The sequence below is a fragment of the Chiroxiphia lanceolata genome, chromosome 8 (assembly GCF_009829145.1).
Source record: "Chiroxiphia lanceolata isolate bChiLan1 chromosome 8, bChiLan1.pri, whole genome shotgun sequence".
Lineage (NCBI taxonomy): Eukaryota > Metazoa > Chordata > Aves > Passeriformes > Pipridae > Chiroxiphia > Chiroxiphia lanceolata.
Genome location: NC_045644.1, coordinates 17,789,385 through 17,816,697, shown reverse-complemented (window position 1 = coordinate 17,816,697; position 27,313 = coordinate 17,789,385). Strand labels below are relative to the sequence as shown.

General features: G+C 40.2%; 2 protein-coding genes and 1 long non-coding RNA gene across 18 annotated transcripts in view; 1 reads left to right on the top strand and 2 right to left on the bottom strand.

Annotated features, from left to right (window-relative positions):
- Nucleotides 1-16,949, bottom strand: part of SLC16A12 (solute carrier family 16 member 12) — a 45,012-nt gene extending 28,063 nt beyond the window's left edge. For 4 of the 9 annotated variants that reach the window (XM_032694509.1, XM_032694510.1, XM_032694507.1 and 1 more), the window contains exon 1: nt 13,596-16,949. The gene's annotated coding sequence lies outside the window, so the exon portion shown is untranslated. Of the gene's footprint in view, nt 1-9,986; nt 10,088-11,411; nt 13,233-13,401; nt 13,478-13,595 lie in introns of those variants that run through there. The other 5 variants (XM_032694511.1, XM_032694513.1, XM_032694516.1 and 2 more) reach the window with 5 other exon arrangements.
- On the top strand, nt 13,597-18,897 carry LOC116790025. Its single transcript, XR_004358226.1, has 2 exons — nt 13,597-14,423; nt 14,502-18,897. It is a non-coding gene; the product is annotated as an uncharacterized LOC116790025 (long non-coding RNA).
- Nucleotides 18,898-23,653: 4,756 nt separating this feature from the next.
- Nucleotides 23,654-27,313, bottom strand: part of PANK1 (pantothenate kinase 1) — a 36,185-nt gene continuing 32,525 nt past the window's right edge. For all 8 annotated transcript variants that reach the window (XM_032694526.1, XM_032694520.1, XM_032694523.1 and 5 more), the window contains 2 exons: nt 25,787-25,912; nt 23,654-25,160 (listed from right to left, as the gene is read on the bottom strand). In XM_032694526.1, coding sequence (XP_032550417.1) covers nt 25,101-25,160; nt 25,787-25,912 — 186 coding nt within the window. In that variant the 3' untranslated portion in view covers nt 23,654-25,100. The remainder of the gene's footprint in view (nt 25,161-25,786; nt 25,913-27,313) is intronic.

Below are 27,313 nucleotides of genomic sequence, written 5' to 3'. Positions count from 1 at the left end.
CTGGAAGGAGAACTCCACTAATTGAATAACTGATAGCCAACAGCCCTGCTGCTGGCGCAGAGGAATGGTACCATCACTATCTCCATTCTAACATCGCTTACAAAAAATATCAGGAAAACTCTTGGGGAGGAAACAATCATTCCTGCTGTCCAATAACTTCAACTACACAAGACAAGATTTTAAAATTTCAGTTGAAAAGCTGTTGATGACATTATCTTATGATGTCAACATACAGATGTATCTGATGACATATAGAGAACTTTCTAATGTTTGCTATTTTTCTAGTATCTCTCCATTTTTTAGTATTTCTACATTTTCCTAATTTTAAACAGGTGGTGGGTAGGCAATGGTTGTGGAAGGGTTTTTTGTTTGTTTATTTATAATTACATTACATTTATCTGTTACTTTTGAGTTTTATAACATACCATTAATTATGATTAAACATTTTGTCAAACACTTCTCATTTATTGTTGAGCTTAAATATGGGATAGTACAATCATTTTTCTGAGCCATTCCTATCTGTTTGAGGATCTGTGCACTTCTCTGGATCCTTAAAGAAATGTTAACATCTGATCATAATTGTTTGGAAATTCTGAAAAAGCTTTTTATTCAAAATGTCTTCAGCTGACACTTTTCCCACGCCTGGCATAATACTTTTTCTATCTTCAGGAAAATCTTGCCCTGGGAAAGTACACCACTGCAAAACTGCCATGGAACATGTGAGAATGGGACATTTTTTCTCAGACCGTTACTCAGTCAGTCTACGGAATCACTACTCTGCTTCTTTTACTGATTCTGCACTCCAGATTCCACTTTGGTGATAAGGATCCAAAAATCAAGGTCTATTAGGCCAGCTGGAGATGACCTGGTAAAGGATATACCAAGCAAATGCTCTTCTGATCCCTCCAGAGAAAATGAGAATGTTACCAGGCACACCATGAGTGCTCAAGCATCAAGATTGCACCTGTGCCTGGATAAAACTGAGGGGCTGATGACTATGGAGACATATCTCCCTGCACATACCTGGAAGTGCCAAAGGTCACCCAAAAGTTGCTGCCAGCTTCTATGTCTCATCTCTGATAAGAAATGAATGCTGATGGACACCAGTTCCAGCAAACATCCTCAGTGGGGAGTCCCAGCCCAGGGAAGCACTGGCAGCCACTCTTCAGTGTCCTGGGAGAGGTGCCACCCACTGCCCAGGCACTCGCTCAGCAGAGGAAATCCAGGCAATCAGGAGGCAAGCCAGTGGGAAACTGATACACCCTCACCTAGAAATCTCAGTGATGAACCTACAGAATATGTACCTGTACTTGGAGCTCTTTCATAGTTATCATCTTTTTAGCCCTTCTGTTTATGGAAAAGCCTTGTTCAAGCTATGCAAAACTCATTTGGTTTATAGTGTTCTTGATGTTCCTGTCTGGGTTTTAGTAAGATAAGGAACTGTACTTAAACAAAGACATCTTTTCCCCAGGTTCTTGAAGGGTTCAGAGCACAGGTGGCATTGTCAGGTTTTTAACAATTCACACAGAAAAATACTCTTCACGGTTAATTTTCAAGATGTGACTCTTACACAAGTGCTTTCTAAAGGGAAAAGGGATGACTGTTTTAGAAAACAAATTCTGTACCTACAGAACAAGCTCTCCAGAAGAGTGCCTCTATTTATCTGGTGATTTAGGGCTGCTGTTAGTGTCAATTCATCATCTTCTTCAATATGCAATATTTGTTTGCAAAAACTAATCAGGCGTGGAAAGGCAAGGCAGGCTATTTCCTTTTGTTCACACAAGCTTATGTTCTGAAATAAAGCTATTAAGATACTTAATGCCATGCATACTCTTCTAATGGACAATATGCACCATACAACAGCAAACTGTCACTGTGGCTATTATTTTTCTTGGGACACTTTCAGCTGAAACTCTGAACTCTGTAAAAATAAGAGAGCCCTACTATCAGGTCAAAGCCACAATTAATTTTCCCTTTATTCATATATAATTATTGTATATACAATGGCGCATTAATTCCCAGCAGGAATCGAAGGGAAATCTCTAAATACTGGAAAGACAACTGTTAAAGACAAAAAACAGGACATCTGCCATTTCCTGAAACAGACTTCCAAAAGCAACTACTGATGAATGTTGCTTTACAGGGTTAGGTATTTCTGAGAAGTCATTGCACAAATCACATTTACTTTATTAAAAAAGCATAACACATTATCATATAGCTTTAGGTGCATTCCAATGAACATATCTCTGCACAAATAGGCTCATATATGTGTCCCTGCACATAACCTTCAGAAAGTAACAAAAGGGAAACTACTAAGCTGGGAAGGAAATATGAAATACTAAAATGAAAGACAAGGAAACAGATGGAAGTCAAGAGGAAAAACTCGTAGCATGCCGTACAAAATAAACCTCTCACCAGGAAGAATGCATTTGACAGCATGCACATCATGAAAACATGCATCTACTCACAAGTAACAGTTTGTCTTGGTGAAATCACACGCTGAAAGTTAACAATCAACCAACGCATCTTGGGCAGATCAGCACATTCTTCATGCTCAGTCTTCCATTCAGACTCACCAAGACATCCATGTTTCAACTACATCCTGGCTTAATAGCTTATTTTAGTTTTTAGGAAAGCTTTAAAGCTTTGAGAAAAGAGCCTCAGGTTCCCTTTGCTGAGTGAATACTGGTGCAGCTGCTTGATTACATCACTTTTAGAAACGATCAGCAGGAACTTTCCATGCTACTCAAGGGTGTAGTCCTGCTAGTTAGCATTGCAGCCCAGAAATACAATTTCTCAATTTTATGTTAAAGAACATTTCTCTCTGTAGATAATGTTTCTGTTTTGGTAAGTGAAACGTGGGGGAAAAAAAAAAAATCTACCTATCCCATTAAGTATGTTTTACCTTTGCTTTCCAGATTTCTATATTAGTTCTTTAAAAGTTAATCTCCATTTTCATTTTCTCTGGTGTTCCCATATGGATCCTCAGCTTGTATCCTCTCAGATCCATAGACATATAGAACTGTCAGCAAGTAGAATATTACAGTAAGTGTTCAAACATGCCTATGATGGAAATGTAACTGGAGAGAATACTTGAAAAAATACCTGACCACAAGAAACATGGGATTAGTTTAACTCATAAAAAGCACGAGAACAAGGGCTTTGCAGCAAAGGACCCAAGGGTGCCTCTGGCAGGAAAACTAACCTGTAAGTAGCAAGGGCAGAAATTTTACTGAAGAGAAGTTTGAGTTACATTAGGAGTAATGAGGCAGCATGTAGAAAAACAGGAAACCACTTTCCCCAGATTGTATCACGTTTGTCTTTTCAGCATCTACACTGTAAAGGCGGAGAGCTATAAAAGGGAGGAAAAGAGCCCATATAGAGCAGCAAGACAAGATGTTAGAGAGTCTCATCTTGTTAAATGTTAGACAGTAATGATAACAGAGCCCATAAAAGGTGAAATTTTAAAGAACTTGAAAAGGGAAAAAAGGAAAGAGGCTGATGCTATCTAAGAAAAATAACCTAGAAATTTATGTAAGAACTAGTTATAAAAGCACTGATAAAAATGCTCCATTTCTTCTTCCTATTAAACCCAGTCCTAATTACAGCAGCTGAGCATTTACAACCACAGAACCAGCGCAGCCTGCCAAATGCCCACAAAACACCCAAACACTCCTATCAGAAAACTCTCAAATGAAAACACTTCAGAAGGAAACTACACAGGCTCTTCTTTTTCACGTGATCCTGCAGACCAACTGCTGGCCATTTATCACAGCATCTTGAACCACTGCATTAGAAAGTTTATAAAAACAAAAACCTGGCTAAGAAATTTCAGGAATAGATTGTAGAACTAAGTGTAGGCTTTCAACCTGGTACCATGCTCCCAGAGGAGTTACAAGAAAGTTCTTTTTAAAAAAAAAGTTGTCCTGGCTTTTCACTCTCAGCTTCCTTATTTACGTCACTGATCAAGGAGCCATCGTGAAGAAATGCATTTGCTGTTTAGATTGGACCATTATATGAGTCATATGGTTTGGTCAAAGTCTTACCACATGTCAACTTGGGAACAAAACACCAAGAGACTTAAAAGGAGGACTCAACAATTATCCTCTTATCCTGTTATTTCAGCCAACCTTGTAATTGTCTCTTAACTAGATCTCATTATCAATAATCCTTTTAGTGGGATCAGGTTCACTTTAAATAGCTTATTACATGGATGACAGAAGGAGAAAAAATAACTCAAAAATTATCAGACAACAAAAATTATTTCTAAAAACAATGTTCATATATCGATACACAGAGGATGATATTCCTTAAAATTCTTATCTCCGTGAAATTAAGTTTTTTCTGTAAAAGTGAACAGACCTTAGTGATTTTTTTCAAGACATCGTCTATTTACAAAGCAAATTCACCCCATCTAGGGAATTAACCTATAACAATAATGATAACATTATTTAAATTGCATCTTCTGAATTATCTGAAAGTGTAACTTGGAGTATCCCCAAGAAGAGTTGTGACAGGGAACTGTTGGTTCAGTCAGGAGTTCATCGACACCTTAATAACAAAAGGATAATCTTGATCTCACATTAAAACTGATAAAAAATCCTAAGGTCAAATTAAATTACTATGTGTTTCTCAGCTAAGAGACCTCTCACTGAACTAAGTTAATTTCCAATTAAGTATCACCTGTGTATCTTGGTACCCTGAAAAACACTGGAAAGATGTCAGTAACAATGCCTGCCTAAGAATTTACCCTAACAATCCCTGTTGCACGCTTCAAATTCTGCATCGTTAGATCATTTTTCTTCTTGAGCTGGCATTTCATATTAGGACAGGTTGTATTTGATAAATTTTAAACTACTCCAAAGTTTCAAATTCACCTGAAGCAAAAAAGAATCCCGACCAACTTTTAATCAGTCCTCAAGTGCCACCTCATTTCCTTTTCCTCGTTCACAGCCACCCTAAAACACACTTGTTTCACATATCGTTCTGTCCATCTCTCCCTTCACATCCTCTGGGCTTTTTCCAATTTTTCCCCACACAGATTTTATTTGGTGCATTGGTGCCAACTGCATTCAGAAGGCATTGATACACTGACAACATCAATTACATGCTGGCTATATTCTCTAGGAGCAATAAAAGTAATTTCTTTGTTTTGTTGTTTTCAAGGAGTAGGTTCATGTACAAAGTTTTCACAACTGTCACCCAAGATTTACTTTCTAATGTGGTTAAAAGTAAAAATTGCCTACTAAATACCTCTGCAAAATACTTCTGCTGATGTGCCCAAGACGCCCATGCAAGAGCTCTCATCTGAAATACTTTGTTATCCTATTCTTTCTGGCACACAAGCAGAAACTCTGATGAGCACCATTTTGCCATCAGTCATGTGTGGCCTGATTCTATGTAGCATGCACCATAAGCAAAAGGCAGAATTACATCATATGGGTTGCAACTCCTCAGAGATTACTCTCCACTCCATTAAGTTCATTAAAAATAGACCAGCTGGGTGGGGTAATTCTGTTTAATCTTTCCAACTTGCTACTCCATCAGGCTAAATTAAATGGACACTGATGGAAAGAACTCTGACCACAAACAAGAGGTGAAACACTGGCTTCAGGAAGAGCAGAGGATGGTGGATTAGGCAGAGGATGAGCCACAGTTCATTCAAATTTCCCATTTTCTCTTGCACTGCTTTGCTCTATCGCCCCGCATACTCTGCATCTTCATCCCTATAAGCTAACCAAGAGGTAACTATTCAAAGCTCTGGATCTGTGCTGTGCATCACTGAGCTTCTAAGGGCACAGAAATAACTTTGCTTCTACAGGAACTGGCTCTGTCCACGATTCACAGGGATGTCTCTGCTTCAATGCCTTTGTGCCCTGCATCACAGCTACATGACAACTTACAAAAATGAAAATTAAATTTGACCAATTTAATTATTCTCCAATTGCATCCTGTTTTGACTGCTGAGATTTTCACAAGTTTAAGGTGGAAAGCAGGTCCTTCAATACATAATGACAAAAACTGCAATTCTTGCTGAGAGTTTGAGGGTCCTTTGTGATCAGCTGTGATGCCGCATTCAGTACATTCTTCATCCAATACTAATTTCTCTGCTGTCATCAAATTGTATTTCATGACAGCTCCATTTCCCAAATTAAATCTCTGGGCCACTTTTAATACAAAATATCAGACACACAGAGAAATAGTCTTAACCACTTTAGATGAGGAAACAGAAAATATTAATTCTGTACTTAATAATGAAAACAGCTTTCATACAAAGTGCTTCAGCTTTGATATCACTCAAGTGAAGAAACTACCTGGTCTTTGTATTGACTCAGTCCTTTCAAGAGAGAAAGTACTGCTCCTCTCAGCTGGCTCTTCTTGCTCAGCTGATTTCCATTCTAATATTCTCTCTGTCCACAAGAGAACTTTTTCAATCCCTTCAAAAAATGCACTTTGGCTTGCTGCTGGTGGTATCACGCTGCCCCAAGGACCATTCAGATTAAGTAAATAAATGTTATTACAGAAGTTTAGAAAGAGAGAAAAAGGAAGTCAACAAACAGAGGGTACTTTATGAAGAAGCTTCCCAAATACCTCTGGTCTTCAGCTGAAACAAGTAGTTTTGGCTTGTTAGATTAAGCAGGTGAGGTAGTGTAGCTTTCAAGCTTTTACGTAAAAAAGTGTAACTTAAGGGAATGTTTGCATGAATGCAGAGTTGCCAAGATATACAATCAATAGTGAGAGAACTCTCCAGGAACATGTGGCAGCACAGGACACGATCATGGTGAGAACAGATAGGCAGTGGCTTGTTATCCAAACTGACAGGAGTGTATCTGGAAGGCTGCAATGTTTCCAAAAAAAAAAAAAGGAATGTAAACTACCAGAAATGTTGCTGCTAATGAGAAGTGCAACAACAACAGCACATTCAAATGGCAACAGCACATCAAATCAATTCTTTAAGGGCCAACTCACAGCAGTTAGCCCATATGATGAAAAGGGAAGCCTCTATTCCCACCAAGTTCAGTGCTGCAACACATTCGAAAAGCAACTGTGGATAATTACTGAACACTGACACCAAGGCACATCTTTATAGGCAAGGCTGAGTGTGATGCCCCTGGCCCAGGAAATTTCAAGCTCAATAGCTGAGAGACTGGATGCAGCATTTCAGTGACAGAAAGGTGAAGTCAGCACATGCCTTGAACATGGAACCATTTTGGTTTTGACTCTTCCTATTTTAACTCCTCCTTTCCCTGATATTTTAATGACTTTTATGGGGAAATAAAGGTGATGAGCTTGAAGGGCTGATTACAGGGGATTCTGGAGGAGAGGAATAAACACAAAGTCAAGATATTACCAAACCAAATACTCTGGTACTTTGGGGAAGGCACAGGACTAATGCAAATATGGAATTCACAGTCCATTGCAGTATCAGCAAATGAACACAGAGCAGAGAGGAGCCAGAACAGTGACCACAGACAAGCAGCACAGCCCTGTACTACCACCTTCTCAACTGTGCACCAACCAGCAGTTGCGTGAACAAGCTCTAAACACCCCTCTGTCAAAACAGTTTGATATTGAAACATGACAACTTGAAAAGACAAGCCCTAAAACAGATAGGAGGAGGAGAAGGTATTTGACTATGTCTACAGACTAAATTAATAACTTTTGTGTGGTCTTCAAGAAGCTCTCAAAGCCACCCAAGTTTAAGATGCATTTACAATGAACACTCTAAGACGTGACTCATTAAGTACTGTAACAGCCCCCAAAACTCTGTGGCCATCAGGAAAACCATCTGAGTCAGGAGAAACATGTTAATTAAGAAAACTCTACAGCAGCACAGACTCTGAGAAACCCCTAGAGAGGCAGGGGAAAGATCCCACTTCCCACATTGACATTTCACATCTGGGAAATGTGAATCATCCCACCATCACTGGGAGAAATCCAGAAATTGCAGGAAGGAAGGAATCTTTGCGTTGGGGGGGAGGGGAGGGAAGTGAAAGACGGGAGACTTCCTGTCTTGAACAAAGGGAGAGAAAGAGGTCAGCACTGTCCTGGTGAGGACTGAAGACAAGGAGCTGAGTTCCCAACTTCAAAAATACTTTTAGGTCTTATTCAGAAAAGGGGATGCAAGAGTTTGGTGGTTGCTAGCTAAAACATCATCTCTGGTTTCGTACTCAAAACTTGCCTCTAGGATTTTCTGCAATGGCTGGGAAATTACTTTGATTTTTTAAATATCCCAATAAAACGTTTTCTTTTTCTATTTGTCTCCTATCTGACTTTGTAATGAAGAACTGAAATTTCTTTTACCATATTTTCATCTGCACTCTTACCTAATCTTTTAAATTAATTTAAGAGAAGCTTCCAAACATGAGATACATTGCTATCCCAGAAGAAATGAAGTATAAATGGTGTATGTAGGCAAGTAGACTGGCAAACTGTGATAGCTGAGGAATACCAGAAGTTTGGTCATGCCTCTTGGCAAGATATGGGTACAATTTTGACAGTATTACCAAATGGCAAGACCAGAAGAGACACTTCTCCTGACAAGGACAGGTCAGCTCTCATCTAGCAGAAGAATTTGTAATTCTCAGACACTCACAGATTGCACAAAAAGCTTGGAGAGTTGGAAGGAAAAGGGTGACAAATTGGTTCTCCATAAATTACCTGCTAATAAGTTAAAAGAACGATAATGTGCATTATAAATAAATATCTACATATGGTCTAGGACTGCCCATTATCATTAATTCTGGACGCTTACGACAATCCTCTGGCAGCAACTAATGTACTTACCATTCAAAAAGCATTCAAGGACAATATTCCCTAGAAATTGAATAGATTCTAGTGACAACCAGAAAAGTTAAAAAAAAATAATATTTAATATCAAAAGAAGCCTAGATTATCTCAGATGCCTTGTTTTTACATTAATTTTTAATCCTATTCACTTAAATGCGTTAGCAACTTGCAAGTTGATGCAAAATGTAAGCCTATGTAATCCTGGTGCATATAAGTGTGAGTGTACATCCCCCACATAGATAAGACATAAAACACACATAAAAAAATACAGTTGCTTCATTCTTCTCTGTTATTTACATAATGCTCTGAGACAGCATTCACACTAAAGCCCACAAAATCATCTTACAATAAAACATCAGAAATGGAAAAAAAAGAGACCAACAGTCCTTCCACGGAAAACAGGTGATACTGTCTAAAAGCAAACACTAAAGACTGCTTAATTTACTGCCTTCTCACTCCATTATCCCATCAAATGAAACAAGGAGAAACTATTAAATATGACATCTAAACCAAATACCAACAAAAAGTGCTGTTTCATTCGTTTTAAGTCCCAAGGAAAAGCAAGAATATCCTAGTTTGTGGATAACCTGTAGTTCTCCAACACTGAACTGCAGCTGAGAAACAACTATCCAGTAGCATTTGTACTATATGCAAAGTAACCAATAGAGTTTCACTAATGAAGACTAAGATCAACCTAACTCACTAATAAAATACATTGTCACATCCCCTCAAGCCAGTTCTACAATTCCCAGCTGCTGCAGGCTCTGGGGAAGAAATATGCCACAAATTGCTGGCTAATCTTAACAACTAATAAGTCATCTTGCTGCTGAAACGCTGATCTGTTGCCTCAGGGGCCTGCACAGCTTAAAATGCTGTGGAGACAAAAGTGATGGATTTTGCTTTTACAGTGTAAGGAAAGATACTTAAGTGCCTTCTGGCTATACCTGAATTCTGTGGGCTCCTGAGCTGTGCTACCATGGTATCCATGATCATGCCAGACAGGTGTCATCTGAGCAGCTGGGCATACAGCACCACCCATTTTCCAGTACTGAAAATGGAGAATGCTTCTTCCAAAAACACAAGGCACCTGATCACAGGTGATTAGAAGAGCACAGCTTGCCCTGTATGTAGATATATCCAGAGTCCTACAAGCCTAAGAGACACAAGGAGCCAATCCAGTAAAAGACAGTCCTCACCTGTGTATGCTCATCCAGAGCAGCTGACTGGGTATACTATCCTTCCACATCCCACATCACAGCAAGTTCAGACAGCTTCCAGAGAGGAAAACAAAACTATCTTCGCAGTTCAATAAGCTGAATAGGAAACGCCTTCATTGTCAGTGAAGAAAAACTGAGTTATTACCTTGGATGTCTACAGTTTTGGTTTTTAAAAATTGTACCTTTCCAAATCTCTCCATACTGCAGGTTGGGAGCCCACCTCCTGCAGGCAAGCTGTACCTTGCAGTTTTACTGCTCATAGTCACATCAGTGTATGTCAATTAATAAAAGCAACAATATAGCTCATAAAATATGTATTTGGCTCTCATAAGGCTACTGGCAAGAAACACCTTTCCTCTCAGAAAAAAACGATAAAATGAAGATTTTAATTTTTAATCTGTTTTTTTAAATCTACATGAGACTCTACAGATAATCCAAACTGCAGTTGTAGTGACCCACCACAGGACAATCAGTAAAGGCAAGATATTTTTCTTAACTCCCATACATTTTCTTGGTTTAGGTTGGAAGAAAAAAGGCCTATGATTTTTCTCTGTTGAATAAAGACCATCATAGAAACTAATTAGTCCTTCAAGTTCTGTGAACAGGAAGGTGCAGCACCATTCTCTAAATATGCACATGTGCTACATAGACAAGGTGTTGTGAATGTTTTCTTACGCGCTACAATAGAATCATGACAGAAAGAAATTGTCTAAAGTAGGAATGAGAACGAGTCCTAAAACAATGCACAAAAGCATCAGTGCTTTCCAGACTAAAATAAATTATAGCAGATTATAGCAAGGTTACACTCCATTGACTTCTCAGTCTCACCATACCAATTAAAAGTGCTATTCGCCCAATCATTTCTGTCATTCATAATTTCACAGCAGGTCTGCACTACATTCAAAAGTATATTTAACATTTTACGTACATCTAAAAGAGAGTACAGCTGACAATTATGCTCTCTAGGACCAGAGGCACTCTTTTAGGGGTCTAGGTTTAATCTTCCTCTTTAGAATTTTAGGCATTCCCCTATCCAGGTAAATATAATCTGATTAATAAAACTCATAGCCTTATGATGCCTAGGTCTATTTTCCAGAAAAACAGTCTTTTGAAAAATGCTCATACTACAAGAGAGAATAGTATAGGGAATGTATCCTGAAGTTACACATACAGCTATACATCACAAAAGTAAAATCATTAGGTGAAAACTCAGAATTACAACAGAAATATAGAATCATATCTTCGTGTATACAGCCAACTGCATGTGCATACAACTGAGATATCTGAGCACTCAGCTATGTTTTTCAGGCAACTGTCTTAACCATATGTCATCTCCCAGTGACCACAATTTGATAAGCAATTACTTCTTTCAGCAGCAGTGATGCTGGCAGAAACAGCCCTTACCTCCTGCTCCGTGCCACATGTTCCTTCCTTCCAGGCCACCTTCTCAGCCCTGACACAGCAGCCACACAGTCAGACAATTCAGAGTTAAAAGTAATTGATAAAAAGGAAGAAAAGGTGCTTTTGAACCCACTGCAGTTCCCCCAATGCAATTTACCACCAGCCCCACAAATGGTTGTACTAGCACAGCTCAGAGGGTGGCAGGGGGCTGCTTACGCAAGCACGGTTCTCTCAGGAAACTTGCCAAATTTCTCCCTCGGGAAGCAATTGTGTTTGCACCAAAACATCTGAAAAATCTTCCCCCTCTGTGCCCGGTCTGTAGGACCTTGGCCTGGGAATACAGATCTGGAAGGGATCCCTGGGGGTGTCCTAGTCCCCTTCCTCACAGTTTCAGACAGGAATCAACTCAGCAAATCCAATTAGTCAGGAGACATCCCGTAACAAGCCACTTGTCAGGTAAACAGTGTACAGCCTGAAAGTGAACTGAATGTGCACGCTGGGGGGAAAAGAAAGTTCCTGAGGTTTCCCCTGTTTACATATCAGTTGAATCAATTCTGATAAAACTTTGTAAAATGAAATTACACACTGTCCTATACTATCTTTCATTGTCAGTTTCCAGCTTGAGGTTAAGGCAGAAGTTAACCATTGAATTTTAAAGGCATTAACATGGAAACCTCTAAGCCCAGAGAAACCTTCCATTAAAAGCTTCTGTTACACTGCTATAAAAGATGGAAAACTAAAAACTAAAAATAATACAACTAAAAAAATATAAAACAAAAAAACCACATAATGGCCCACTTATAGCTAAAAAAACAAATGTGAAAAGACATTAACAGCTAATGATTTGAGGTGAGCAATAACATGGCCCTAACTGAGGCATAATAGGATCACTCTGAGCAAAATGCAATCCTGTTTCACTTCATTAAGTTCCAAGTTATCCTCCAGTTTCCCAGCACTAACGGAAACGTTTCCTCATTGCCACTGCAGGAGCAGACTAACAACAACAAACATACTCACTGCCCCAACCAGCTTGTTAACTTAATGAAATCATTTCAGTCAGAAATCACACAAACCCAAATTCATCCGAAATACCTAATTAACGACTTACTCCTTGAGATATTAAACAGAACAGGTCAATAAATGAATGGCAAATTATCAGAAAGTTCTAAATAAGGATAATACTCGTATCTTTGGGCTTTTTTTTTTCATTGGATAGTTTCCCTGAACTTAGCCTGTGAAAACAAAATTTCCTGCAAGACATGCCAACAATACCATTTAGCCTGAGCCTATTACTGCACACCTGGCTAAGTCCTCCAAGGGACTAAGAATTCTCCTGGAAACGAACTATATTGATATCCCAGAAGAAATATCAAGGCCATTTAGGATAAGGATCACTGTAATTAACTACTTCCACAGCTGACTATTCCTGGGGAAGGCCACAGGCCAGCTCTCTAGCCTGTCACTGAGCAGTCTGTGCCTGGGTTTTTGGAGCTCTTTTGGGAACCGCTCGCACCCACGACAGCCACGGGGGTCCCGGTGACAGCCTCTAGTCCGCACGCACGGAGACGGCGACGAGGCACAGCACAGCCTCTCACACCCGCCTCTGAACAGGTACATTTATTCTGTTTGTGCACCAGAAATAAAAGATGACTGAGTTTCCTCATACCCTCTAGCAACTTCAAACGCTGTTTAGTCTTTACCTAACCAGCATCTCACCTGACCAACAGTTTATATATATATATATATATGTATCCACATATATACAGTTTCTTAATTTAACAGTGGCATTTAGAGTGATCTTTATTTATTTTCCAATGTTTCCGCAGTTCTAAGGCGGGGCGTGGGAGCGACCTGGCTGAAGCCCCACCGGAGCGCTGCCACCCGCGCTGCCCGCCCCTCTCCGCGCCCCCGGCCCGCGCTCCCCGCGGGGTCGCTCCCCGTCTCCCTCCTCGCTTTTCCCGGGACGAGACCCGTGGCCCCGCAGAGCCCCTACCTGCAGGCTGCGGCCCCGGCAGGGGCCCCGCGGCCGCCGGTGCTGCCCCGCGGGGGCGGTGGCTCCGCGGGCCCGGGGCGGGTGATGCCGGCGCGGCGGTGACCGCGGCCCCCAGCGCGGCGGGCAGGGAAGGGCTCGGGTTCGGCTCAGCCCCCACCCCAGAGCTTCCCCGGCCGCCTTGGCCGCCTACCTACCTGGTCGACCGGTTCCCCTCCCCGGTGGCCTCGGCGCGGCTCTTCCCCTCGCCCGGCTCCGTCAAGCTGCTACCGGAGTCCCTCCTTCGTGGTACCTTCACCGACAAGAAAAGCGAAAAGCGGGTCTCACCAGTGCCACGGGTGCTTTCACCGCATTAAGAGGGCTTCTCCCCCCCCCCCCCATCGAGGCAAAGTCTGTTCTGGGATTTGTGGATCAGTGCTCTCAGGCATTTCATAAGGTATTTTTAACCTATTGCAAAGTCCGGCAGCACTCGAGGGTGGAAATAACACCAAAACTTCAGCATAGGGATGGCCCGCTATCACATACACCAGCCCTGCACGCCCATACACCATTAGGAGTCCTGCTGCCACTGCCTGCTAGTCTTTAAATTTTCAAACTCAGTTCAAAACCCCAGACCAGGGGAAGGACTCACAGAGGTTTGGACCCTAGACTCTTGGAACAAGTTTCAAATTCCAGCAGCCTTCTGTTTTTCCAAGACAGATAAACTAAGTGGCTTGCTGAATACTGCATGTGTTTTCAGGCAAGATCTGGAAAACAGCAGGTCTTTCCTCAGAAAGGACATTAAACATCCTGTGACATTTTTCATGAGAACTAAGATAAAATTGGATCTTTTCTTACGGTTCCCAAACACTGTTGCTGGACAAGAGCTGCTTGGTTCTTGTCGTTCCCCCAGGACCTTGCTGGCTTTCAGTGCTGCTATAAAGAGCAAGTGCAAAGCTCCCAGGAGTGTGCAAGCAGAGCATTTGGAGAGTGACAGGGAGACATTTGCTATGCTGGTCTTCAGGATAAGTTAAAAATCCTTCAAGGTAAGGGAGCATACATGATTTCAGTAAGCGTGGCAGCTTTGGGGTGGATTATTGATTGGAAAAGGCTTCCCTTTCCAGATGACAGAGCTACTCTGTGCAGTACAGCCAGCCACACAGGACAGCCAGGAGAGACTCATACTTCACCTTTTTCTGCACACCATGGGATGAAGCTGAACACTGGGCAGCCCACATCACCTATGCACATCTTCCCTAGCAGTACACCTCTCCTACAGCATGGCAGCTCACAGCTGCTCGAGAGAAAAGGAGCTACTTTTCCCTACCATCTGTGTCAGTAACAAAAGCTTGTCCTTGAATGAGAAAAAAGTGCATCTCTTACTTTCTCGGTGAGTTTTTTATTTTTTCCTCTCTTTTTTTATATTTTGGAAAGATTTTTAATCTTACGTGGATTAAACTATACTTCACGTTGAAAGATTTTGTCAAAATACACTGCTAACATAGTTGCAATGCACTTCATTTGAACTGCATAACGCTGCAAGATAATAGCTCTGAACAACGTGTGCATTGAGCTACCGGTCAAGTGATTGGGGATCTCACCATCACAGCAAACTTCCTCTGCAAGTCTGGTTGGCAGCATCTCAGTGACAACTCATCAGCAGTGGGAATGACAGCGGTTATCTGTGTTGGGTGGTGACATCGTCTGGGTCAACAACAGGTAATGTATCTCTGTGGTGTGGAAAGGATATTGCCAGAGTGCCACAGAACCATGTGTATTTGACATATTTGGGATATGCAGAGACGCAGTAACACCACTCACACCCTGCCGACCTGCCGTTGGCACTACAACAACTTTAAAACGCTTTTGTGCTGTTTAATTTTTATATAAATTAATTTTAAGCACTGAAGTATCCTAAGCTAGATATCCAAAACAACATTCATGACTTCATTTGGTTCTTGGAGCAACACTCTTAACAGTAATAGAAATACAAGGTTTTAGGTTACATGCATGTTTTACACATTCGTGACAGGCTTCCTTTTGTCGCTGCTAGAACAGCTTTTTCTCATGCAAGTTTCAGCTGCTGACACCAGATAAATGACCCATTGCATGGCTCCATTTAGCCATTTGACAAGCAACAGAATAGGAGTCACCTGTAATGGCCTTAATCCCTCCAAAGTTGCAGGACTATGCATGTTGCTTTCTTTAGAAGTGCTGTAATCAAGATATGAAAGGAGCACATGCCCTCACCTGGAGTGCCTGACCAGGCAAAGAAAACACAGTCAGGAAAGGACTTGTTTTGGTTTGTTTCCTATGCAAACAAGAGTAATACTTTTGCACTCTTTTACACTTTGCAGAACATAAAAATAAACAAAGTACAATACTGTGGAATTTAACAGGTAAAATAAGTTTTTACAGTTTGGAGGATGGTTAGGTGCCATGGTACAGTTGATGAATGGCCTTCCTACGCTATGTATTAAGTTGAACCTTTATATACAAATATCTGTTGTAAACTGAAAACCTCATTACCCTCATTCCACTGCCCTCCTCTCCCATCTCCCTGTTACAGCCAGCCAAAGTACAGGAGTATGCTGTAATGGCATGCTCAGAGCAACATTTCCAGATCTGGCCCCTAATATTTGGATCTACAACATTTGGCATCCTATAGCCAAGGGAACAGAGGTTCCATGGCATCTCTAGAAATGAAGCCAAAGATAGGAGGAACTATAGTCCCTATGGTTCCCTCCATCACCCAAATGCAGCTACAGTCCAGATATTGCTGACTCTAAGGGAAGAAAGTAAAGTACCCACCACTTGTGAGCTCCTTTCTGGAGGTGAAGGCAAGCTCTGCTTCTTACCGACATAAAGGGCTTCAGAAAGGGATCAAGAGACTGTGATGAAATCCTTAAAATATGTGGTTGTATAAGTCATATATGTAACCTGGGATAGAAAATTATTATTCCACAGCCTCCTCACTTTTTCATGGACACTAGCAATTCCTGGAACATCAGACCATCATATGGCATCAGACCAAAAAATGCTTTTAAAATCAGCCAGTTTCTAATGACACTCAAAACTAGATGTGGGTATGTCTTTCAACCTATTGAGTGCATCATCTTCCAGAATCTTTGGAAATTTTGGCAGAAGTATCCTCTTTTTCTTGATATAAAATAAGTATAGGCAGATCAATACTTAATATTAGTTGAACAAGAGGACAATTAATCTCCTTTTAGTAATTACAAGCTTCCACATTTCAAACCTCCTGCCTTGCTGCTGTTAATCTGGGGTATCTCTTCTGGCATGCCACTGAAGTCCTTGGTCCAAGCACATCCAGTAAACTTTTTAGACACATTTAAATGCATGTATTTTACAAAGATCTGCACTCCAGCTAGCTAATGCAACAATGTTTCACTGGAAAACAAAGATTCATCACTACAATTGTCTTATGGAAACATGGTTTAACAAACTTTTGGCTGGACAGGAGCTTTAAAAAAAACTTTGTATGTCAAATGACTTGCTTTTGGCAACCTGCTAGGCTTCCTGCTAGCAGGCTTTTTTTTGGTGGAAAAAGTGAAATGAAATGTAGACATTTTGAAATTTCCCATCAGAAGAAAAACTGTAAGTAGATGTTGGAATTTTTCACAGCATGGGAATAATAAATTTGAATTAGTTGTACTTGGAAGCAAGCCTTTGCACAGCCATTCCAGTCTCTCTTCCATATTCACTTGACTGTGGACCAGAAGTTTGGGCTACTTTAGTCCAAAGAGGAATCTGACACCAAATATAGGCTATAATGTTGTTCTAGTCTGGGGAGACCTAACCATTTCCATGGTTCTACAACTTTTCACAGCATTATGTTTTTATTCTTCCTTCTGGATGATGAGGCTTACTGTGCTCTGCAGAAGGGATGGTGTTAGCAGCTTATCCTGCTCATCATCAACACCCTTGCTGGTACCACCTCTTGAGGAAATGAACAAGCTAAAGACGGCTGAATTGGGAATCAAAGCCTGAGGGCAGTGCAGGGGATCTTTATCCTCTTCTCCAAAGCAGCACATGATACCGAGTAAAAGAAGATGGTGAGCCACCACCAATTCTTCACACCTCCACAACACAGAAAACCGGTCATTTGGCAATAAGTGGCTGTACCTCAGACAAAACTCTGGCTGGTGCTTGCTGACTGCTGGGGCTTTCAGTGAGAGCTCTTCATCCAACCCAGGGTATGCTGTGCCCCTGGACATGTTTTTGTTCCAGCTCACCTGTAAAACGCACAGCTTAACACCTAAGACTACTTTCAATTCAGTTTTTACTACCTAATTGTTGTAGCTGTTGTGTTCACAGGCTAGGGGAGGAGTTTCTTTCCTTTAAACTTTAATACACTTCTTTAAATAAAATATTGCCATTGATAGTATCTACAGCAAACATTTACAGAGTTAACAAACACAGAAACTACTGTCATTCCACACAGAAACTTACAAGCATAAAAGATTTCTGTTTTATTTGGAGATGTACCAGATTATTTCCAGGGGCACTTATGCAACACAAAATCTTACAGATAATTTTTTTTCACCCTGTGCTTGTGCAAGGTGGTTTTTTTCCCCCCATTCATTTGCTTTTTTCTCTCCAAGTTAAGCATGTACAAACAGAGGCCTAAACCAGAGCAAGCTAAAAGTACATCAGAAATTTGCTCTGCATAGCAAGATATTTTGGTAAATATTACATTGATTATACGTGGCCTTGCATTTTGGTATCTGATACTGCAAGGGCTTGGTTTCCTCTTTCCATAGGGCAGTGCCTGAGCACGGTGCTTCATGGGTTTCCAGTGGCCTTTTTAGTATGGCAAGACATGTTTAGTATGACATGAGGAGTACATTTGTGAGTCAGGCTTCTGTCAGGAGCCGTGGGGTGCCCAGAGGACCATGGGTACAGGCTGGCTTGCAGCTGTGCTCACCCACACAGGCAGCACATTGTCTTCAGGAGGGGCTGGAGCTGAAATGAGGCTGATGATGCTGGTAGGTGCGAAAAACAGCATCAGAGCATAACCCCTCTTTATGCCACTGACAGCATTTGGTATGAGGATGTTTGATGCATCACCCCTTCAAGGGCAAGCAGGTCAGCACAAACCAACCAACCAACCCACCTTCTCCACAGGCTCTCCTGCTGTAAAACCACCCAAATGCTGTACAAGGTGTGGGGATTCAGCCATGGGCCTGCAAAGCATGAGAGGCCTCTTGTGCACATGCATTCACCCAAGCGTGCTTTCGGGTCTCCTGAGTAAAGGCACCCTGCACTACTCTTGGGGGATGAATACATGTCTGCACAAAGGCTTGAAGCCTCATCTTACCTTCTCAAGGCTTGAAATTTAAAACGATAAGGAAACGTAGAATGGTATTATCTACCATTTAATTGCTCTAAGAGTAATGCTGCTAACTTTATGACAGGTGACAGAAACTGGTTTCTTTATCGACAGATTCCTGATTCACATCTGAGTAATATTTTATTAAAGCTTGTTTATTTTTCAAACGTTCCTGAATGTTTTCTGCCCTACCTGTAAAAGAACAAATGTAGTGTGAAGTGGGTTATGGGTCAACCAGCAGCCATCAGCAGAAAGCAGCTTTAGTTTCCCTTGCATTGCTCTTCCCCCTTCCAAGAGGCAAGCTAGTGATGCAAAAGGAGCTGCCATGCTGCACAGGCAAATCTGCTGGAGAGAAGTCTTCAAACCTCCTACATTTGAAGAGAATAGATAACTTTTTAAGCTAAAACACTGTGACAAACATGGGGAAATTCTGGGAGTGTTTTTGGCTTATCCTGCAAATATTTCTGGATTTTTTTGTGTGCAGCCTTTTGTAGCCAAGTGCAATATGCTGAAAGCTAGCTGGTAACAGCATGCTTAGGACACAGGAACAGCATGTTTTTGTTTACTTATTCAAATAGCAATAGGGGTGAAGTTGCTCTAAAAACAAAACAATTCCACTAAAAGGAACTAAAATTTTTTATTACATTCAGAATTCTGTGATTCATTTAGCCAGCCAGCTTTAAAAATGATAAATTAATTTGTTCATTTAGGTTTTTTTAAATTAATATGCATTATTTAACAGTTCATTTTTAAAACCATAAAAAGAGTCAGAATAATTTTCAAACACAGGAGAGCATTCTCACTGACACACATTCAACCTAGCATCTCCATCAGAAACCCCTACAAGATGAGACCAGCTGTTTTATTTTTGTGCAACTTGCTAACATATGAATGCAAGACAAAACCCCTGAACAAAAAAACCCCAAACACCCACCCAAGTCACAGCATACCAGCAGCTATACCATCTTGTTGCTAGAAGCACTGATATCTCTGTTGTGACAATCTGCATTATCAAAACAGTGTCTGTGATGGACTGTCTTGCTCTAAGCCACTGTTCCTCGATTCTTTCAATGCAGCAGAGAATGTGTATTCCTTCACAAGGGAAAGCTCCTCTCACAAAAGATTTTAAACAAAAAAAAGCATGCCACTTGGAAAAAATGGCTACTTCTGATTTGTTCCAAATGCCCAGATTCGCTCAGACTTTTAAGAAAAAGAGATGGATGGGTCACCCATCCAAAAATCTGGAAAATGGTGAAGTTGTCGGCTTGGAAACCTGAGGCTGGAAGTGCCCTGATCATCACAACAAAATAAGCAAAACCACTTAAAAACAGGGAGTGACATCTTGTTTTAAGTGCAACATGATGCCATTTCAGGCTGTTTGTCCTCCTTCATTGCCTTAAATCATACCTTTAACTTGGTGCTTCATAGTTGCAACACGGTGTTTAGAAATAAACTAGACAGGACCAAAGAACTCTGCCCTGGCGTGATCAGTGGCTGCACCACCCTGAGGTTTGTGAGCAGCTTGGGGGACACTGCAGGAGGCTGCTGAACCCCCTGCCACTACCAGCCACTTTGCACAGCTCTGCACAACAGAACAAACTGCTGGAGGCCAGCAGAAAAGAGCTGTGCTTCTGCCAATGTCATAGCACTGGTTTTGATGTAAAAGAAGAAAAAAATCTCTCTCATTTGGAGGCCAGTACATCCCCTGCTGTGTGTCTCACCCTGAAACAAGCAGTGTTTTAGACCAGGCTTATTGCCCACATTAGAGAACATCTGCATCTCAGTAGAAGACTTAATGCTTCACCACAGGTCGTTGGGTACTCCAGGGGTGCTCCAGCCACGTAGTAACCATTCAATGCTCTAGCTCACGACCACCCACCCTTCCATCACCCTCTGAATTAGGGCACCTCCAGCCATTCTGTCAAATCACCTGGCCTCCCCACCTACACCACCATTCTCTCACAGGCTGCACTAACAAAGAGCTCGTTAATTACTCACCCTGCAGGGCCCTTCCCACCTCGTTCATGTCACCCCAGAACTTCCAAAGATGCTGCTGCTTTGTCGCTTTCCTGGGCTCACTACCTTCCCCTTCTGGGAGCCTCAGCTTTTCTTACTCATTTCTCTTCCATCTCTCCTGGCGCCAGTACCCCTTGTTTGAGGCAAATCTCAATTCCCAAGGCAGCTAACATGTTCTCCAAACTTTTACAGTCAGAACCACAATTTTTACTTTGCTTCTTTTTCTGCCTTTTTTGGGGGGGGGGGACGTGGGGGAGGAGGTGGAAGGGGAGGTGGTAGGGGAAGTTTGTAGAACTCTCTATGTCTTTTTTTCTCCAAACACACGAATAATCATGCAAAGTTGCAATTAGCACCAGTAAATCTTAAAGAATCAGAAACCGGATTCGGGTTTTATGTTTAAAAAGGATTTATTTTCCAGGACATCCTAGAGATCAGATGTTCTCTGTCTTTCAGGTGCCAAGAGGTAGCAAGACACAAAATGGACTGTGATCTTTTTCGTAGCCTGTATTTCATTTATTCCCAAATGCAAAGACACCTTGTACTTTAAAAAGAGATCCCAGTAGAACTCCTCATCCAAATGGAAACAATCATGCATGTTTATTTTGTCATCAGTTCAACCCCATATGGTTCTCCCCTCTCTAAAGTTGTGCTGTGTCCTGCCAAAAATCACTTGCAAGTATCTCTTGTGACAGTCTAATGGGAACAGAAGTGCTGATAACAGTGAAACACCAGGACAGCTTTGCTGAGGTTGGAATGCACTGCAAGCACCCCACTTGCCCCAGATTCTTGTACTGCCTCCATGCACCCCATGCTACCCTTCTCTAATAAATCTGATCAAGTAAATACTCTTAGTTGTTCCTCACTCTTCAGCAAGCATTAGGGACTTTCCCCCAACACTTTAGTCCAAGCACTTTACTTTGAAACAGAGACCCTTCTTCCTATTGGGACATAATTAGACTTTTTGTCAAAACCATTAAAAATCTGGGTTTTGCAGTGGCAGTGGGGAATGAGGAGAGTAGCATGTGATTCAAGAACAACAAATGGTCAAGTCCTAAAGAAGCAGATCTTAGCACAAACCATCAGAACTGAGAGGAAGTAGTCCCACTCACTCTGCTCCAACTTACCTTAATAATTACCTTACCATGTTACAGAAAGAGAAGCTGATTAACACAAAGCCTGGGTTGTTAAGAGGTCTCATCAATTTATACCAAAACAAGTATTTTCAATACATACTAAATCTGCAAACTCACTGATCTCCCTTAGGGAAGTCTGCTTCTTCACTATCACCATTCCCAAAACAAAAGAGATCTAAGGATCTGGGTATTTCTAGGTTCTCAATAATACTTGTTGATAGTGCTGCAATTGAGCTTTGCTTGCACAAATTAACAGTTTGTACCAGCTATACCAGAAGTTAATTTCTGTAGTTGAGCAAGATTGTTTTCAGACTGTTCAGATACCTCTGGAGGATGAAGAGAGTCAAACAACCCTCCTAGGAGATGACTCTACACAGTAATTGGATACCAAACACAATCAGAAAAATTCAAGACAACAGCAATGCTTTTAGAACTGCCCATAGTGCTCCCATATGGCAAAAATACTGTAACAGTGCTAGAAACCAACCTCCCTGTCTTTCCTCCATTACCTTACTTATGGAGGGGAAACACAGAGCAGGAAAACAAAACTTGGGATAAGTGGAGGAAGGCACAGTTTGAAGGTAAACAATCAAGTTACAGTACTAGCAGATTCATATGATGGTGCTGGTAAGGACAGAGAAAAAAGGAGTCAGCTGGAGATTGAAGCAACAAAGAAATAGTTTTGCAGTAGGCTTTTCTCCCTCAGGAAAGGAAGAATTGAACTAACATGTTCCTCTAGGTTCTCCTACTTCAGACTTTCCATAACTCTCTATGCTATTAATTTAGTTTGCTAATCTTTTTCCCAACCAAGTATACTCCTTTGTGTAGTATATAATTGAAAGCATTTTCCCCCGTTCTTTTAACGATAGCAATTCACATAATAAGCACTTTAAATTTTAAATCAGCATTTTGAAGTTAAAGTTTTATTTTGTGCTTTTCTTAGAACTGCTGTGATCAATTTACCTGACAGCCCCTGGAACCTTACAGCTAACTTCAGGGCTACCAGGACTGTGCTTTTCTTCTTTAACCACACAGCCTCAATTTGTGCATCTTCATAGTCCTTATATATGTTCCTGGATGGCTTGCTAGCATTTTTTTGTGTTTCTTTTTTTTTTTTTTTTTTGGGGTAGAGGGTTTTAATCCTAATAGAACTGCTATTTCACATTTGTTTACTTAACATTATATTCTTCCTTCACATAACTCTAAATGTTAAGAATGAAAGAACACCTATGTGACAGATATTCTGATATCAAATTCCCTTCAAAAATAGAGCAGGGAGAAAAAGATGGGATCCTTCTCTGAAACAAACCAACCAAACATATTTACATCGTTGATGTTATGCTTCCCTCTACCGTTTACCATAAGAAGTGCAGTTACCTCTTAACATTCTGACGTCTTCCTTAAAAAAAATAAAACAATGTCCAAATTAATCTTTATTTGCAGCCAAAATTTAGCAAATGAACTTAATGAAGGTTTTCTTTTCTTTATTAAAAAAAATAGAGGCACTGAGCAGAACTATCCTCACTTATCTCAAGCTTGATATTATAGGAAATATCAACTACAACATGCTAGTATATTGTCTGATCTTTTGGTTTACAGTCTTTTGAAGTCAACTTCAAGAAGGCAAAAGGCTTCAAAGGCTAAAGCAATATAATTAAGAGTAAAAACATGTCAAGAACCAAAAATATCATGGAAATAACGAGTCATGTGTGTCATAAAAAGAGTGTTATATATTTCACATCACTGCTTTCAAGAAATGAATTCCACAGATACATTAAAACTGTCAAAACAGTAGTGGTCTTTATTTCCATTAGACAAGTTAACACTTTAGTTAATATCACCTTTTTTTCAGCATTTGGGAGATATGGAAAAGAATGACTTAGAAAAGTGAAATAAACCCCCTTCCAAAAATATACTGGATAACACATGTGTCTGAATTTTATACTGTCCCTCTGATGATCCTTTACATTATGTGACATCATATACAGTCTTGCAAGACAAAATAATTTATGAACTTTTCTTCAGCCTCTCATTTGTGAGTCCTCAAGGTGTCTAAGAAAAGCAAGTTGATATATGCTCTGCAGCAACCTCAGTACATAGATTTCAAAGGGGTCTCAATTCAACTTGAAAAAAAAAAAATCTAGAGAGGTCCACAAATCAAAAAAGGTAGAAAATACTGCACTGGGGCGAACATTCAAATTTTCGTGCCCTGGAGGGAAAGTTCACATTAACTTAAAAGCAGAAAGTACATTAGTCTGTACTTCTCTAATTTTAGTAACTGGGCTTTGAATAATGCAGTTATTAGTTGTTTTCAATTAAGAACAAGTTAAAACTTGCAGACTACAGAAAAATAAATGAAAACAATCTCCCTTTACCATCTAATGCCAAGTATGTACCACATAAATAACATCTCTACTACGAAACTCTTCAGATCAGAGCTTTTCAACAGAAACAATTCAATTTAATTGTCAATTCAACAATTAAAATTTTAATTCACATCTTGTTTAAGATTTTTATTATAGAGAAAAATTAGTCCTGCAAAACCAGCTGGCAGTCTGTTCCTGTTGCAATTCATGACTACCAAAAAATTACGACCTTAAACCCCCTACCCCTGCCAAGCCTTCTCATAGTCCTGCCAAGAAACACATTTAGCCACAGAAGGCTTGTAAATTTATTTTTTGGGGGAGCAGGGGGGTGTTAAATAAAAAAGTGTCTCGTCTAATGAGGAAAGGAAAGGCAAAAAAATGACTAGTTTTCACAGTAAAATGCATCATCTTTGTAGTTTCATTCGAAACCAAGAAGAAATCATGAAACGTCATGAAAATAAGATTAAAAAATCTCCTAGAGTGATTACTAAATGAAGTTAAAATTACCACACTAATCAGTAAACCCCAGAAGAAAAGCAGATGCCTCATATCACAGGTCCTACATTAAACAGTATCCGTTTTTTAAAATAAATCCATAAAATCTGTATGTTTGGCCACTTCGCACATTTTTTTCCTCTAAAAAATACAGTGTACAGAAAAAAAATCCTCATAATTCCCAGTATGAATTCTGAAGTATAAGGTCAAAACCCAGAAGTTAAAGATTAGCTAAAAGGATTTTAAATTATTTACAAATCCAGCAGGTAGAACTACCATAATGGCTTTGTTTCCATCCTTGTAGTGGCTTTCACTCTTATCCAGCAGCATCTGCAGTAGGAATCTCTTCAGACAGCTTCATCACTGATCATCTGTCATTTTAAGCAATTCTAGAAGAGCACCAACAGCTCCAAAATAACCCTTTGAACAAAGGAAAAAGCAAACCAAAACCAATCAAATTCCAAAATAAGACATAAGCATGAACATGTAAAGTTTTCAGTTCTGTTAAGGCAATTAAAAGATCTTTTTTATAAGATCAGCCCTGCTGTGCCAAGTATTTGCTCCATCTGATTATGATTTAATAAGATCTTCTTTAGGTACAAGAAAGGGCCTGATACTGAAAAAAATCTTACACAGTTCTCCAAAATTGTCAAAAAGAAATTACAGAATAATGATGCTATATTGAGGCAAGGCAGTTTCCATTATGAACCCACCCATCTGGTAGTCACCTCAAAATTATGCTTACAAAAATTAATTATACTTGAGGTTTATATAGCAGCCCATGGTATGAACATTGTTGGTACCAGGGTCAGAGAGCGAAAATCAGAGACAGGCAATGTTTAATAACACACACCACAAGATTAGTGATCAAGCCAAGAAGTTAACAAGCAGTAATTTCAAATGAATTTGTAAACTAAATTGCATTTATGCAGAACTTCGCTTGTTGCATTCACTTCAAAGCAATGGCACTGAAATCCTCCCCTTTTAACAAATAAAGAACAAGATCTTTGTACTTACAAATAAAAGTTCAACATGTATTTCCTTACCTCATGTTCCAGAAACAGAGCTTTCAGCTGTCCTTTGGACCAATAATCCATAGCATATGCTAGCACCTTCATAGAAATCATATTAATTCTGAGAAAGTTGCCAACAAATACCACTTTGTCAATGTTCTGTAAAATTGAAATTGAAAAACAGACCAGAAAAATTATATTCAGCTAAATTATTTGCCTCATTCAACACGTACCTCTGGCTCTACTATAAAGTTAAATGGGAATTTTGGGTTACATTTAAACTCTCCAGACTGAAAAGTCAAAAAATAATTACAATTACTGACTGCTAAGTAGAGATGTTGCAAGAGATGTTTAATTGTATATGGCTGCACTGAAGAAATCTTTGCCCCCTGCATGTTAAATGAAGCAACTTTCCAGAGATCACTATGATCATTAAATCCAGATGGAGAACCTCTGAAAAGTATCTGAGAAGGACTGCATTAGAGATGGGAAGAAGCATCTTTCATTACCTATTGTCTGGACTGTGGTTCCATTTTCAAAAAGCAAGTGAAATGTGGCTGACATAATACTGGATACGTATAGCATTCCTTTGTTTCAAAGCTCACTTGAACTCAGTTTTCATTCAGGAAATTAAGATTTTTGAATCATCAGCACTAAGCTGCCAGCAAGAAAGCCATGGGCTATCCTTTCCTGTATGTACATCACTGCAGTAAGCAATGGTTCTGTCTGGTGTTTAAACAATGCCCATAACAACTATTTCACCAAGCCCAGTTCTGCCTGTTATGCACAAAAATGCACTTGCATTTTGCATTGGTGTACCACGATGTTCACCATACACTAGAATTGGTATAGAAGACTCAGTAGGAGGCCAAATCCTGGAGACAGACTTCAGGAATCCTGAAGTACCCTAGAAAAGGATCTTCAGGAGTCCTCTGTAGAAAATTACCAGAAAACCTTTGCACAGGGGCTAGAATTACCAAGGGTTACCTCTCTACACTGATACAGCTCTATAAAGCCCAACGCTTGGCTCTGCAGCAATTTCTTTGCTACAGACCACAGTTCTGTGCATGTGACATCCCACAGAGAACATTCTCACTGGAATAACTCAGTGTTGGAGAGCGAGGTACCCAGATGCAGTAACTCATTTATCATTTGCCAATGACCGAGTCACATATCTGATTGCCCTCAACACCAATCAAACACATCAACACCAACTTTACTGAATTTATGACTGAAAATAAGAACATCTCAAATTTCAAAAGACTGCTACTGAACATAGCCAAGAGCACCTTGCATCCTTTGATAAGGCAGTTTTGTCTCTGAAGTAATTTCTGATAAAGGAGGGGCAAACATGGAACTAATTAATTTCCTATAATGCATTACCATCAAACTGATTAGAATCTACATTTCAGTTTCACATTCATATTATTCTTTTCTGTATATAAACACAAAGCTATTGTTACTAGAAATTGAAACAAACAGTACCTAACACAGAGTATAAACATTGCTGTAAAATTTGAATCTAAAAGTACTAGTCATACCTACTAGAATAGCAGAGAG